The 13,264-nt window shown below is 48.6% G+C and overlaps 1 protein-coding gene across 2 annotated transcripts in view; it reads left to right on the forward strand.

Moving 5' to 3' along the window:
* The window catches only part of GRIK4 (glutamate ionotropic receptor kainate type subunit 4), a 465,962-nt gene that overhangs the window by 287,343 nt on the left and 165,355 nt on the right, over nt 1-13,264 (forward strand). For both annotated transcript variants that reach the window (XM_053595472.1, XM_053595471.1), the window contains 2 exons: nt 7,144-7,241; nt 11,809-11,974. In XM_053595472.1, the coding sequence (XP_053451447.1) occupies nt 7,144-7,241; nt 11,809-11,974 (264 nt within the window). The remainder of the gene's footprint in view (nt 1-7,143; nt 7,242-11,808; nt 11,975-13,264) is intronic.

Raw genomic sequence — 13,264 nt, forward strand, 5'->3', positions numbered from 1 at the left:
ACAGGTAGATGGACATGGCTTACCTGGGGGCAGAGGAGAGGGAGCTTGGGGAGCGGTATGGACTACCTCAGCCCCTTGGGCTTATCTCCTAGGCCTCACCTTTCTCATCTGTAAAATGGGCTAAGAAGAGCTCTCGCTTCTTTTTTTTAGAGACAGAGTCTTACTTTATCGCCCTTGGTAGAGTGCCGTGGCGTCACACAGCACACGGCAACCTCCAACTCCTGGGCTTAGGCAATTCTTTTTTTTTTGTTTGTTTTTTTGTTTTTTTTTTTTTTTATTTTTTTTTGGGCTTAGGCAATTCTTTGGGGTAACTGGGACTACAGGAGCCCACCACAATGCCCAGCTATTTTTTTGTTGCAGTTTGGCCGGGGCTGGGTTTGAACCCGCCACCCTAGGTATATGGGGCCAGCACCCTACCCACTGAGCCACAGGCACCTCCCAGCTCTCACTTCTCGAGGATTAAATGAGATGATGCTGAAAGCCATCTAAAGCTACTACCATTTGACCCATTGGTAGTAGCAGTAAACTGAGCACAGTAACTCCCCCCCTCTCAGGGCTGTTGTAAGGATTTAGGGCGGTTAGTATGTCACTGTTCACATAGTGATTTGGGATCAGGCTGAGGGCCTTCTGTGATGTGCTGCTGGTGGGGGGCTGCAGCAGGGGACGATAGCAGCTTTTAGTCCTCCGATACCCTGGGGGGCTCCACCAGGCAGAACTCCTAATGGGGCACAGAGGCAAAGGTCCCTGGCACTGCTGCTCCGACATGAGCCTTTCCATTTAGGCCAGCAGTCCCTAAACATTTTGGCACTGGGGGCCGGTTTTATGGAAAACAGTCTTTCCACTGACAGCAGAAGTCAGGGGTGAGCATTAGATTCTCATAAGGAATGCACAACCTAGATCCTTCCCATGTGCAGTGTACAGTAGGGTTTGTGCTCTGCAAGAATCGGATGCACAGCTGATGTGACAGGAGGCAGAGCTCAGGCGGTGACGCAGGTGAGGAGGAACAGCTGTAAATGCAGATGAAGCCTCCGGGGGATTGGAGACCCCATTGAGTGAATAGTTTAGGCCGCTGTTCATTCCCAGAGAGTTCAGAATGGAGTGCACTCCTGAACACTGTGGCCCAAGGGAGAATATGGTTCTTTGGAGATGACTGGGGCAGTTGTTTGCCTTGCCCTGTGATCGTCAGGGCTCCGAGTTGTGCCCAGAGTGCCGTGTAAATGGGCACATGGAGAGACCTCCCCCTCCTGTTCCACTCCAGCTTTGGCATCGTGAACTGTTTTTATGCGAAGGACCCCGAGTCCTCCTTGCTCCCCCTGCTCCACATCTCAGCTCTGTAAGGCTGGGATTGCTCACCTCGTGGGCTCAGAGAGCAGCTGAGTGGCTTACCAAGCAGCACACATCAGTGATGAGGACCAGCCTCCTGGGCCCCCCCAGGAAGCTCCCTCCTGTAGAGGGGCTGCTGTCAGTGGCACCCAGATAACCGCTCTGGACAATCAGCAACACAGCCAGACCCTTGCCCTCCCTGCACTGCCTCTGTCGGAGGGAGAAAGTGTGTGATAACTCAGGAGAGAAGTAAGTTCCTCTAGCCCCAGCCCTTCTCATCCAGCCAGTTCCTAAGGAAAATCCAAATCCAGTCTGGTGCTTTTAGGGGAAGACCCTCCATAGGGTCACAGCAGCCCCGTTGTGGACTTCTGTTACAGCAACTGCTCTGACTGCTGCCTTCCAACTTCTCTGCTGCCTGGAAAACTTAGTTGCCATGGCTGTGTAATTCAAGTCTCCCTTCCCTGGCTTCCCTGCTGGGAGGCAGAGGTGAAGCACACTTCCCCTCCTTCCCACAAACTGCTCAGAGTTCCCAGTACACAGCCAGGGCCTGCCTGCAGAACCAGAGCATGGGGGCTTCCAGGGCTGTGGCTGGAAGTGATTTCCATTCCTACGGAGCAGGGCTTCTCTTATAGGGAACAGAAGACCAATCCCCAGATCCCAGGAAATCCCCAGGCCATGACTGCTGATAAGATCAGAATTCAGTTTCACTGGATTCATTTTCACTGGATTCATTTCCCAATTTCCTTTAGCTGGGACTGGATGGACATGACTTTCAGGACTTCACAATCCAGTGAGGGAGATGGACCCATGGACACATGTGTGAGGAGCTTAGAACGGCAGACACAGTCCACAAACCATTAAGGCCCAATGTGCTTAGAATCCAAAACTCTTGAGACATTGGAAAGATGTCACCACACTGTAAGTCATGTCACCAGCGGCATCTCATACTTAACGTATTCACGATTGTAAATAGTTCAATCTGTCTATTGAGATCCGATTTTGCTCCCAAATGAGTTTGATGAAAAACATCCAGTTTCAGAGCCTTCTGTATATTTTAGAATTGGGAAAAAGAAATAATAGCCTGCTATAAGAATTTATTTTTAGGGGAAACCTCCCTCTGTTGAAACCCAACATCTCTGGTGATGTTCTGTTCAGGGCAGAAGCTGGCCAGTAATTGAGAGAATAGGGAAGCTTCCCAGTCTCTTTAAACAACTGACTCAGAGCCACAGGGTCATACACATATATATAGAGAGAGATGCCTTCCTGCCCGAGGGCAAGATGTGAGCTGGGTGCTGGAGCATCTGTAGGAGTTTGCCAGGAGGAAAGGCAACAGAGGGCCTGGGTTATAGGCCCTAGACCATGAAAGACTGGGTATGCTAATGGACTCCTCAGAAAAAAAATGTTCTTAAGTGAATAAAATAAAATAGGAGGTATGACCATGGAAACCAATTATAAAGAAATGCAGTTAAAAAATTTTAATAGTGATATATTAATATATGTGCTTCTTCATTAATATATTAAATAGCCAAGCTCAGCACTGGGCCTCGCCAGCTTAATTTCGAAGTAATAATGAATATAAATGGTATTTCAAGATATCCACAGCACAGCACTGATATGAAACATGGGTAATTTCTTTTAGTGACGAAGTCACAGGTGCTATTAATATACCGAGGTTTGTCACCGACATTCAAAATGAAGCAAAATGCCGCCTTTCACTTAGAGGGTAGAGAAAATAATGACGTGCTTTTTCCCCGAGATATTCCCAGGTCCCTGATTTCTACCCACAGACCCCAGGCAGTAGCTTAAGAACCCCTGGTCTAGTCAGAGATAACCACTCAGGAACAGGCTTAGGCAGGAAAATCTGCAGAGTACAATCCAGGTGAACTGACTGGTGGGAGAAAGGTCTGGAAGGGGAGGGTCTCCAGGAGGTCAGGTGCAGTCAGATGCATTTAAATTTTACTTGCTCCTAGGAAGAAATTCTTTTATGATAGCATTGCATTTTTACAACTTGTTATAAAAGAAGTACATGCTTATTATGTAATGGAAACCAGAGTAATGAAAAAAGGGAAGACGATCACTCCATGTTCCAGTGGCCGAGGCAATCTCTACAAGCATTCCAGTTAATTGCTGTTAACTGGGTGAGGCCATGTGGCCCCGTGGTTAAGGCACTGGTCCCTGCGGTAAGGGATACAGATGTTGAATCTTGACTCTGTCCTTTAATGTTTTTGTCTTGTTTTTGTATATGTAAAATGACAATAACAGTAATAGTACCTGTTTCATTAGATTGTTTGAAATAATTCAATTCCTGTAAAGTTCTTCCAATTGGGTTGTAATTAACACTCGGTATATGTTGCCTTTAATAACATCTCATCACTCCTCGATGTATAACTATTCTCTGCTTAGTTGTAGCCTTCATGTAGATGTGTATAATTATACATCCTACTTCTTTCTTGTAACATTATTATATATAAATATTTTAAATACTAATATAAAATGTTCATAAGCATTTTAAATGCCCAAATAATATTTCATTTGGGCATATGACCCACATTTTCTATAGCTATTCCCTTATGATCAGACATTTAATTTATTTCCAATTTTCCACTGACAGTGTAGAGTAGGCTTCAGCGTGGTCCAAGAACTATTTATGGGGCACGTAACTCTGAGTTAGGCCCTGTTCTAGGTATGGAGGAGGCAGAGGTGAATAAGACAAGGTCTCTGCCTTGGAGGAGTGCACAGATCTGTTTCAGGATTATAATTTGCCTGAGAGTTTGGGGGATAGACTGGAAATGAAGACTCCTGGAGACAGAGTGACCACGTAGGAAGGCAAGTTGTAAAGATGAGGCAACCTGGGGCAGTGGTGGTAGGAGGAAGGAAAGGACAGCAGGTCGAACAGTCAGAATCTGGTACAATAAGTGAACTGATTTAGTGAGGGGAGGCAGGAAAGAGTCAAGGGTGACTATGGCTTTGAACTTGAGACATGAAGGGACATCTGGCAGAGCAGTTAAGATGGATCTTCAAGTTCAAGCCCAGGGCTACCTTATATTACTTGTATGATTTTGAACAAATTACTTGAATTTTCTAAATCTTAGCTTTCCTATCTGTAAAGTGGTGATAAAAATGAATCTTCTTCATAGAAGTGGGAAGATCAAATCAAGTTATGAAAAACGTATAACTAATGTGATACAATAAGGATCATAAGCAGAAGGGTCACCAAGCACGTTAGATACCATTCTAAGCACTTCGTCTATACTAACGCACTTCACCCAACACACTCTCACAACCACCCTATGAGAGAGGTGCTGTTAGCATCTCAGTTTCGTAGGTGAGGACACAGGCCCAGAAGTTTAGTAAGTTGCTTAAGGTCCCACAGCTCGGAAGTGACAGAGACTCAAACCCAGACAGTCTTGTATCAGAGTCCGAGCTTTTGATAACTGTGCTTTACTCTACCCATGTTAAGCATGAGATGCCAGAGGGAAGACCCTGTGGTGATGTTTAGCAGGTGGTTGGAACTTGATTTTGTAGCCCATGACATAGGACAGAGCGTAAGGTCATCTGGGCAGAGATGAGGGTGGACGCTGCAGTCCAGGCTAAGATTACCCAGGGAGAGTGAAGCATGGCTAAAGCCAGTGTTCAGTGCGTGGGAGAAGGAAGAAGAATCAGCAAATAAAGGGAGAAAGATTGACCAGGGAGCCAGCTGAGAATCAGGATTGGACAGGGTTATAAAATTCAAATGGACAATGTAATCAAGTGCTGTCAAAAGAGAACAAGACGAGAACAGATTAACAGGTCATGGCAACCTTGGAGAAAACAGATTCAGTAACTGAGATGGGTGGGAGGACCTCAGCTGTAAAGGCTTGAGAAGAGGGGGGATGGCTGCAGGGAGCAGCGCAGACAAATCGGCGTCTCGGAGAGAGCGGCATGAATGCTGGCTGGGGCCAGGAAACTGGACTCCAAATGCTGGGTCTGGCTTTGAGTAGGTGTGTGACCGAGGGTGTGGCACATAACATCTCGGGGGTGCTAGGTTCTTACAGGTCAAATCAGCACATAAGACCCCTCCTCTGGCTGTTGTAGGGATTTGGTGGGAAGATGAACTTAAAGCACTTAGCAGATAGTAAGAGCTAAGTTGGTTGAGATCACATGAGAAATAGCTCGAAATTTGAAGAGGCTCTTCAGAGGTAAAGCCTGACGATCACCACTTGTGCCACTGCGGATGATTCTGTCACTGTATTATCCTAATGAGGCCTCCTCAGGTTCCCTCTGCTGCAGCCTCTGTCTGCTGAGATTCTGGATGTTGTAGGATCCCTGCCTGAGATGTAGGTTAACAGAAGCCCTTGAAGGTCTGTAGTTCACATGGTAAGTTGCAGTGCTCAGATTTGAACCTTGGCATTCTACCTTGCCACCAATGACCCATCCGGGCCATCACTGGCTGTGTTGGCCAATGGTCAGGACTCTACTGTGAGAAAAAGAGCATACGGGTTGCAGCTGACTCAATAAGAGACCTTGTACTGATCCTTTAACCTCAATTTCCTGGCTTCTAATGTGAGTAAGAAGAAAATGTGTGTAGAGTTAAGCTTTGAGTTTTGCACACAGGATGCCTCGTCAGATGGGGAACCTGGACGCACTTTCTGAGGCAGTGCTTCTGATATTACAGAGTGTGCTCTGAGAATTCTCGTGTCCTCTCTGTGTTACCCCTTCCATTGTCAGCACTTTAAAATCTTAGATTCTCTCCTCCTCTTCTGAACATATGTCCCCTTCACGTATGTGTGCACTCAGCAGATATGAACTAGGCACCCACTGGCTAGAAATCTCTGTGCTGGACACTGACGCAAGGAGAGGTGTGGAGTGAGGATAATGTGCCTCAGAGCTTGTCTTTCAGAGGTCTGACATCTGCTGAGAGGGGGACTCTGACAACAGACTGAAATAGAAGCAGTTACAAGTGTCCAGAATAGAGGCACAGACCCTGGGCCTTGGGAGCCACAGGCAGGGTTATGTCCACTCAGAGGAACCCAGGAAGGCCTAGGGAGAAGGCGGTGTTTGAGGTGATCCTTGAGTGTCCAGAGGTGGGGGAGGAAGGGTACCTTCCTCCCGAGCAGGCACAAAATCCTGGGAGTGCTGTTATGTCAGGACAGGACAGGCTCCGGGAAGGGAGCCTGCCAGGCCCTGAGTGAGGGGAGCGGAGGGCATATTGACAAATGAGACTTCTCTCTGCCCCCCGTTCTTTCTCTCTCTGTCTCCCATTTTCTCTTCTCTTCTTTCTCCCACTCCCTTTGACCTTAGCTGCATCCGCTTTCTTCCTTCCTTCCTCTCTGTCTGCATGATCTTCACTCCCTGTCTGCCCTTCCTCCTCCCAGACTCTATATTTAGGGGCCTAAGAGATCGTATGCTGAGTGGCTCTTCTGTGAGCTAGGTCCCCAGCCTCTACAGCAGCCACGGCCCCCCCCCCAACACACACACACACACACACACCCCAGCGTGGAATCTTCAGGCTTCTCCATCAGCCTCTGTCCTTCAGCAACAGCCCTGACAATTTATATACCCTGTTGGCTGTGGCCGTATGTTGTCATAACCTGGGTCATTTCCTCATTTAATACTGTCCATAAACTCCAATAAAACTGTCCTGGAGCCCGGTAGTCCAGGGGGAGAAGGAGAGACACTGGTTTGTAAGGGTTGAAGAGGAGGCCCTGGGAGGGGCGGACAGGAGGTGAGGGCCAGCAGGTGAAGACCAGAGGACTCAAGGACGCGGCCCACACGGGACAGTGACTGAGCCTGACCTGATGAGTACCTTGCTTCCTTTCCTGTCCCTGCTGTCTGCTGCAGTGTGTCAGATCCTCCCCAAGGGGGTGGTCGCTGTCCTGGGACCATCGTCCAGTCCAGCCTCCAGCTCCATCATCAGCAACATCTGTGGGGAGAAGGAGGTGAGTGCTGGGCTGGGCTGGGGGGACATGTGTAGGCTCGAGCCTGGACCTGGGCCCAGGGATAGGGCTTCTGAGGGCTGGGAGAACCCATCAAAGTGGGGGTGATATCATTAAAGACAGTAACATCAACACAAATGCAAGACAAGCAGTCCTTTGTTGCACACTTACTCCGTTCCAGCATGTTCGAATGGAGGCATTTCCAGCTGAGTGCCTCTGAGTCTTAGGGTCCAGTGCCTCCAGTGGCCTTGGTGGCTGGGGTGGGGGGGGTGTTGAGGGAGAGGCCGGAGAGGGTAGTGGTCAGGAGAGCCTGGGAGGGTAGAAGTTGGAGTGTCCACACTCATGTCGACATGAGCAGCTCCATGGTTGTCTGTCTATAGAATGTGATTCTAGAGAGAATGCCTTTAGGGGAAGCCATTGCTACATTTTATTGCTAAAATAAAAGTTTGAAAGCCTCTGCTTTAGAAGTTCTCTGGCAAGGAGATTTTATTTTGCTTGCTTCTTCCTTCGTCAGTTACTCCTTCTAGCAGCACGTTCTGCCTCAGAAGCAGCTCTGAGCAGAGCCTCTCAGTTTTAGAGTGTTGAGACCATTTCTTCCAGCTCTAGTTTCCCAGGAGAAGGAAAGGGTAGGGGGACCTGACTCAGAGTAACTGCCCCCTTCCTATTCTGTCAGCGGCTGTCCCCCTCCTTTTTCCCTGGAAAAGACAACCTCGGAAGTTCAGATCTTCTGCCTCATGCTGGCATCTTTCCTAATCCTCCCCAGAGTCCATCAATCCTTCTTCAGATGTATCCCCGGGAGACGGTGGAATCTTAGGGGCAGATGGAGCTGGTGGTGAGGCTTGAGGTCAGGGATTGAGCCAGGGAGGGACATGAGAGGAAGCATCCATCTTGCTAGTGCCCTAGAGGCTCAGCCTTACAGAAGCTTCAGTCTAAAGAGGACCCAGTTCTTAGAAATAGGATGGTGCACCCACTGCAGGACAGTCTGGACGCCTCCTCGGCAAGTTGTGCCTATGGAGACGGGAGCACCAGTCAGGCTTCTGAGCACCCCAGGTCGCCTTGGACCTGCCTCCTTGATGCCACCACTGTCCCTCATGAGTCCTGTCTCTTGGCGAGTCCCTAAGGTTTCAGGCAGAAGATTTATCTTCCCTGTTTGATCAGCCCACTCTCAGAAATGTTATCTGCACATACAAGTGCCTCTATCCTGGCCCATCTGTAATGACCTTGCTCCTCTATAGCTGGGCTGCTCCCTGGTGCCTCCTCCCCACCCCTCCGCCTTCTCTCTGTGGGCAGGTACAGGCAAACAACTCCCCACCTGTTTCCCCCTCAGATATCCTGGAAGATGACTCTGAGGCTAGACCAGGTCACAAAGCAGCTTCTGTCCCACAGAGTCCTTCTCAGACGTCTGCCCAGGAAGTTAGACCTGGTGTGTAATTTCAATCTTTCTTGCCTGCTCCAAGAAACAGCTCAAATCTGTGGCAGGTTGTTTTTCCAGCAGCGGCTCTGATCTTCACCTTAGAGCAGTTGCCAAGACTTCAGCTCCCCCTTTCCTCTCGTCTGCGCCCTCCTCTCCCCCACTTGCCTGACACCCCTCCTCCAACCCCTCACTTCAGCACAGCCTCCTCTTGGGGATCAATGTTTGCTTTATCTCCACCAACATGTCTCTTAGCATTTCAGGGCAAAGGCCAGGCCTTGTGTCCTGCCTTGGGCCACCCGCCTCTGTGCCATGGAGTGGCCAGTTACCCGTCCCCTTTATCTGGTCCTGTTCCTCCTAGAGTAACCTTTCCTCTCCATTCAGATTGTGCATTTCTTTTAATATTTTATGAGGCTGAACTGCCTTACTCCCAGCTCCAGAGAGAGGCATGGAGTTCTCATGGAGGAGTTAGTTCCTTAAATGCTGCTGCCCTCTTGCAGCCCTGTGGCTGGCTCTTTCTGCCTTGCTGCTTCCCACTCTGTTCTGCTCCCCTCTCCTTGTCCCCAACACAAGTCCACAATGACTCCCTGGGATACATTTACAATTGCAAATCGAGTATAAATTGATCTTTATCCTGTAGAGAGAACTGACAGACAAATGGGCTGGGCTCTCCTTGTCTGGACCCAGTAGAGCCGCTGCCACGTCCCTAGTAGACCTCCAGGTGGCGCTGTGCAAGAGGCACCTCTCCAGCTGGCCCTCCTCGGGCCCCTCAACCCTCACCCCTACTCAGAGGTTCCTGGAGCTTCATGGGAGGGAGGGAAAGCGAAGGGGAAAGGAAACCAAGCACGTGCTACATCAAGTACTCAGCTACTATGTATACACACAGGTTTTCATTTTATGGTCCCAAAGTGCTAACAAGCACCTAGTTATCTCCACTTCTATGAAGTTCTAGGGGTGTCCAACCTTTTTTCTTCTCTGATGAAGAAGAGTTGTCTTGGGCCTCACATTAAATACATAAACACTAGTGAAAGCTAATTAGCAAAAAAAGTCCATGCCAGAATACAAATGCCTACATACAGTAACTAAGAAAATGCCATGAAGGCTACGTTGAACAGTTTGATGAGAATATTTCAGATTGTATACGAAAGCACATTGTACATTGATTGCACTAATATACACAGCTATGATTTAACAATAAAAATAAATATTTTAAAAAAAGTAAAAAAAAGGATCCATGCATAATTGTCGTGATATCCAACACCATAGATAAGCAAAACTATCCTCAGATAATTTGCATGTGGCCCGTGGGTCACAGGTTGGACATCCCATTCGCGCCCCCCCCCCCACCATCACACAGCAAAACCTGGATGCAAACCCAAGTCGATAAACTCCAAACCTACTTGTTCTTCACCTTCTTGAGCCCTCCCCCACCCCCCTGGAGGATCTGTTATTACGTGGAAATGTCTAGGGGCTCCGCCCACTAAGAGTGCTGATGGGCTCTGCTCTCCTGGGTGACCTGCCAGCTCTACCGGTGGGCTGGCTGGCTGCACAGACAGGACCTTGCTCAGAGATACTCAAACATCTATACCAGCTGGCCAGGCCACTTGCCCCTCTGGGACCCTTTTCCTTTCAAGGTCCATTTGTTACTCATTTTAGTCAGAGTATAAGAAGCACGAAATACAAGCAGGTAGAAAGACCCCTCATGACATGCACCAGGTCAGCTTCACTCACAGAATCATCTTTTCCAACTCACCAGGCTCTCCTCAGTTCTGATTTTTTTTTTTTTTTTTTTTTTTTTGCAGTTTTTGGGCAGGGCTGGGTTTGAACCCGCCACCTCCAGTATATGGGCCCAGCACCCTACTCCTTTGAGCCACAGGGGCCACCCCCCCCAATTCTGCATTTTTTTTGTTTCTGCTGGAAAATATTTGTTGCCCTCTCTCTATGATTCACAGGCTAATCCTAGTTGAATTCAGGAATTTTCTTCCTACTCTCTGCTAAATCTTTGCCTTGTTCTCATCTCAGTCTGGTCTCTGGCTGACTGAATTCTACTAGAAACTTAAAAGGACAAGGCTGCAGAATCCTTCAGAGACCATCTCAATATCTCCCAGATGCCTGGCAAGATAACCTCTGGGCTAGGCCAGGAAAAAAAAAAAAAAAAGAAAAGAAAAACCTCTGCAATTGTTTCTGAATAATCCATTCTAGAAAACAACTCACCCACCACCAGGAAGTTCTTCCTGCTGTCTACCCTCAACCTTACTTGCTTTAACACAAGTACCAACCCATGTTTCACTTCAGCTCTCCCAGCTCTGCATCCCAGAACTGAGGGTGGCAGAATGAAATCTAAGCGGATAGCAGCTTATTATGTTTTAACTTTCCTATTACCTACTAAATAGCCTAAGCTGCCGAGAAAGCAGCCATCACAGCCTCTTAATGTCTCTTTTCCTGGAAGAGGCAGTGCCTCCTGGAAATGTCAGTAATAGACACAGAGGAAGGTTGACACAGAGGGGAGCTGACTGTCCTAATGAAGCCCGAGCAGGTATTCATTTACCTGGCTCTAGTGAGAGGCTCTCTGGATGGCTTCTCACCTGCTGTGTGTCCTCCCCATATGCACATCTGCAAAGGAACCCCACACCACCCCCTTTGTCTCCCTGGGCACTCACCCAGGAAGACTGTCAGGAGCTGGTTTATGTACCTATTGGCTGGGCTGGGGGCCTCCTCTCTTAGTCCCCAGGGTAACATTTTTCTCTTCCTGCCATCTCTGCTCTGACTTATTAACTACAAATAAAATATAAGGATTATGCCTCCCAGAGCCATCTGTCTCACTGCCCAGAGCGAGCAGTTCCTCTGAGAATAAAGAGCTCGTCTTTTGCTTTCTCGGGCCACATCTAGGCTCCTAGACCCACAATACACGTGTCCAGGTTTCTCGCCAAACGTTTTTTCCTTCCTGGGTCTTCCCATCTGAAGTGTCCTCAGGAATATCATCTTGTCTCCTCCCGTGGAGCAGGTGACCTGGGTCCTGCAACCCCCATGGGTGTGTGGAAAGGTGTGGCAGAGAATCTAGCCTCCGCAGCTTAGTTCACTCATATCACTCTTTCTTTCTTTCTTTCCTTCTCACTCGCCTGGATCCTCCCTGCGGCCTGTGTTTTGCCCTTCTGCCAGGTCCCTCATTTCAAAGTGGCTCCCGAGGAGTTTGTCAAGTTCCAGTTCCAGAGATTCACAACCCTGAACCTTCACCCCAGCAACACCGACATCAGCGTGGCTGTGGCTGGGGTCCTGAACTTCTTCAACTGCACCACCGCCTGCCTCATCTGTGCCAAAGCAGAATGTAAGTTTCCCTGGGCTCTGCCCAGACGGTCGGGGCTTGTTGATTTCTCCCTGACTCCTCCTGCCCCGGCTGGAGGTGCACAGGAAGGGAAGGCTTGCCTTAGATCACAGGGCTGATCACTGGTGGTTGGGCCTTTCATGCTGTGTGTATGCGTACACGTGTGTGTGTCTGGGAGCACCCTTTGCCAGGACTCCCTGGGCTTGAGCAGAGCAGGGAAGAACTATGTTATAGGGAGCTGGCCAGCTGCCAAGCCCTTTTGCATCTGCAAACTCAATTCCTACATTTTCAGCCTCATTGTTAAGGAGATACAAAAAGAAAGAGAGAGAGGGAAAATATAAAATTGGATGCATTTGTACTTGATGAGTTGAAGAGCTTCTTCCCCTGGAGAGCAGGTTTTGCTGATGGAACAAGGTCCAAGGTCAATTCATAATAAAGCATTTTTTTGCAAATGTAGATTTTGGAAATGTGTTTTCCGTGACTATCAGACAATTTGTGACATAAATTTAGTGTTTATGAGATTTAGCTAATTTAAGCCAGCGCCTTCCAGCAAATCTGTGCATCTGTGTACTCCAGGCAGCAGCTGTGTACCCACATGTGGCCAGACAGGCGCTAGCCACTGGCTGCCCCTGGAACCCTGTGCCTGAGCCTCAGGCATCTGTGCCCTGCAGAGCTCAGCTGTCCAGGTCCTACCCTTCAGGACTCTGTGGGCTGCACTACAGGGGCAGTCCATCTTCCGTGACGGCTTGCTATGGCTTCACAGAATCACTCTGCCTTCTGAACTCCTCCCTCCATCCTGCAATCCCACAGCATCCAAACACAAAAGCCATCTCCCTGTCAAGGGTCAGAAGCACCTGCTGTACCAGATCTTTGCCCCTGGCTGCCTCAACATGTGCGTGAGTTCATTTCTTATTCAACACCGATTTATTGAGTGTTGACTGTGCAACCCAAGAAATAAAGTGAGTCCCAACTCTATTGCAACCACCCAGTGGGTTTGGAGGTGTTGGAATTGTACACGTTAACACTGGGGAAGTTGAGACTCCAGGAGGTGAAATGACTTGCCCAAGGCCACACAGCTCAAATACAGTGGGACACAAACTCAAATATTGGTCTTCTCACAAGCTGAGACCTTTTCCAGAGGCCTGTATCTTCTTGGTATCACCCCTGCCACGAATTTGACAAGGCACCAAGTAATTTATGCTCCATGTCAAACGTGTGGTGTGTTAGTCAAGGAGTAATACGGGGGTGCTGGGAGATGCTTCAGGATCTAGAGAGGGCTTCAAATAGATTGCA

Source organism: Nycticebus coucang, chromosome 6, assembly GCF_027406575.1.
Source record: "Nycticebus coucang isolate mNycCou1 chromosome 6, mNycCou1.pri, whole genome shotgun sequence".
Taxonomy (NCBI): domain Eukaryota; kingdom Metazoa; phylum Chordata; class Mammalia; order Primates; family Lorisidae; genus Nycticebus; species Nycticebus coucang.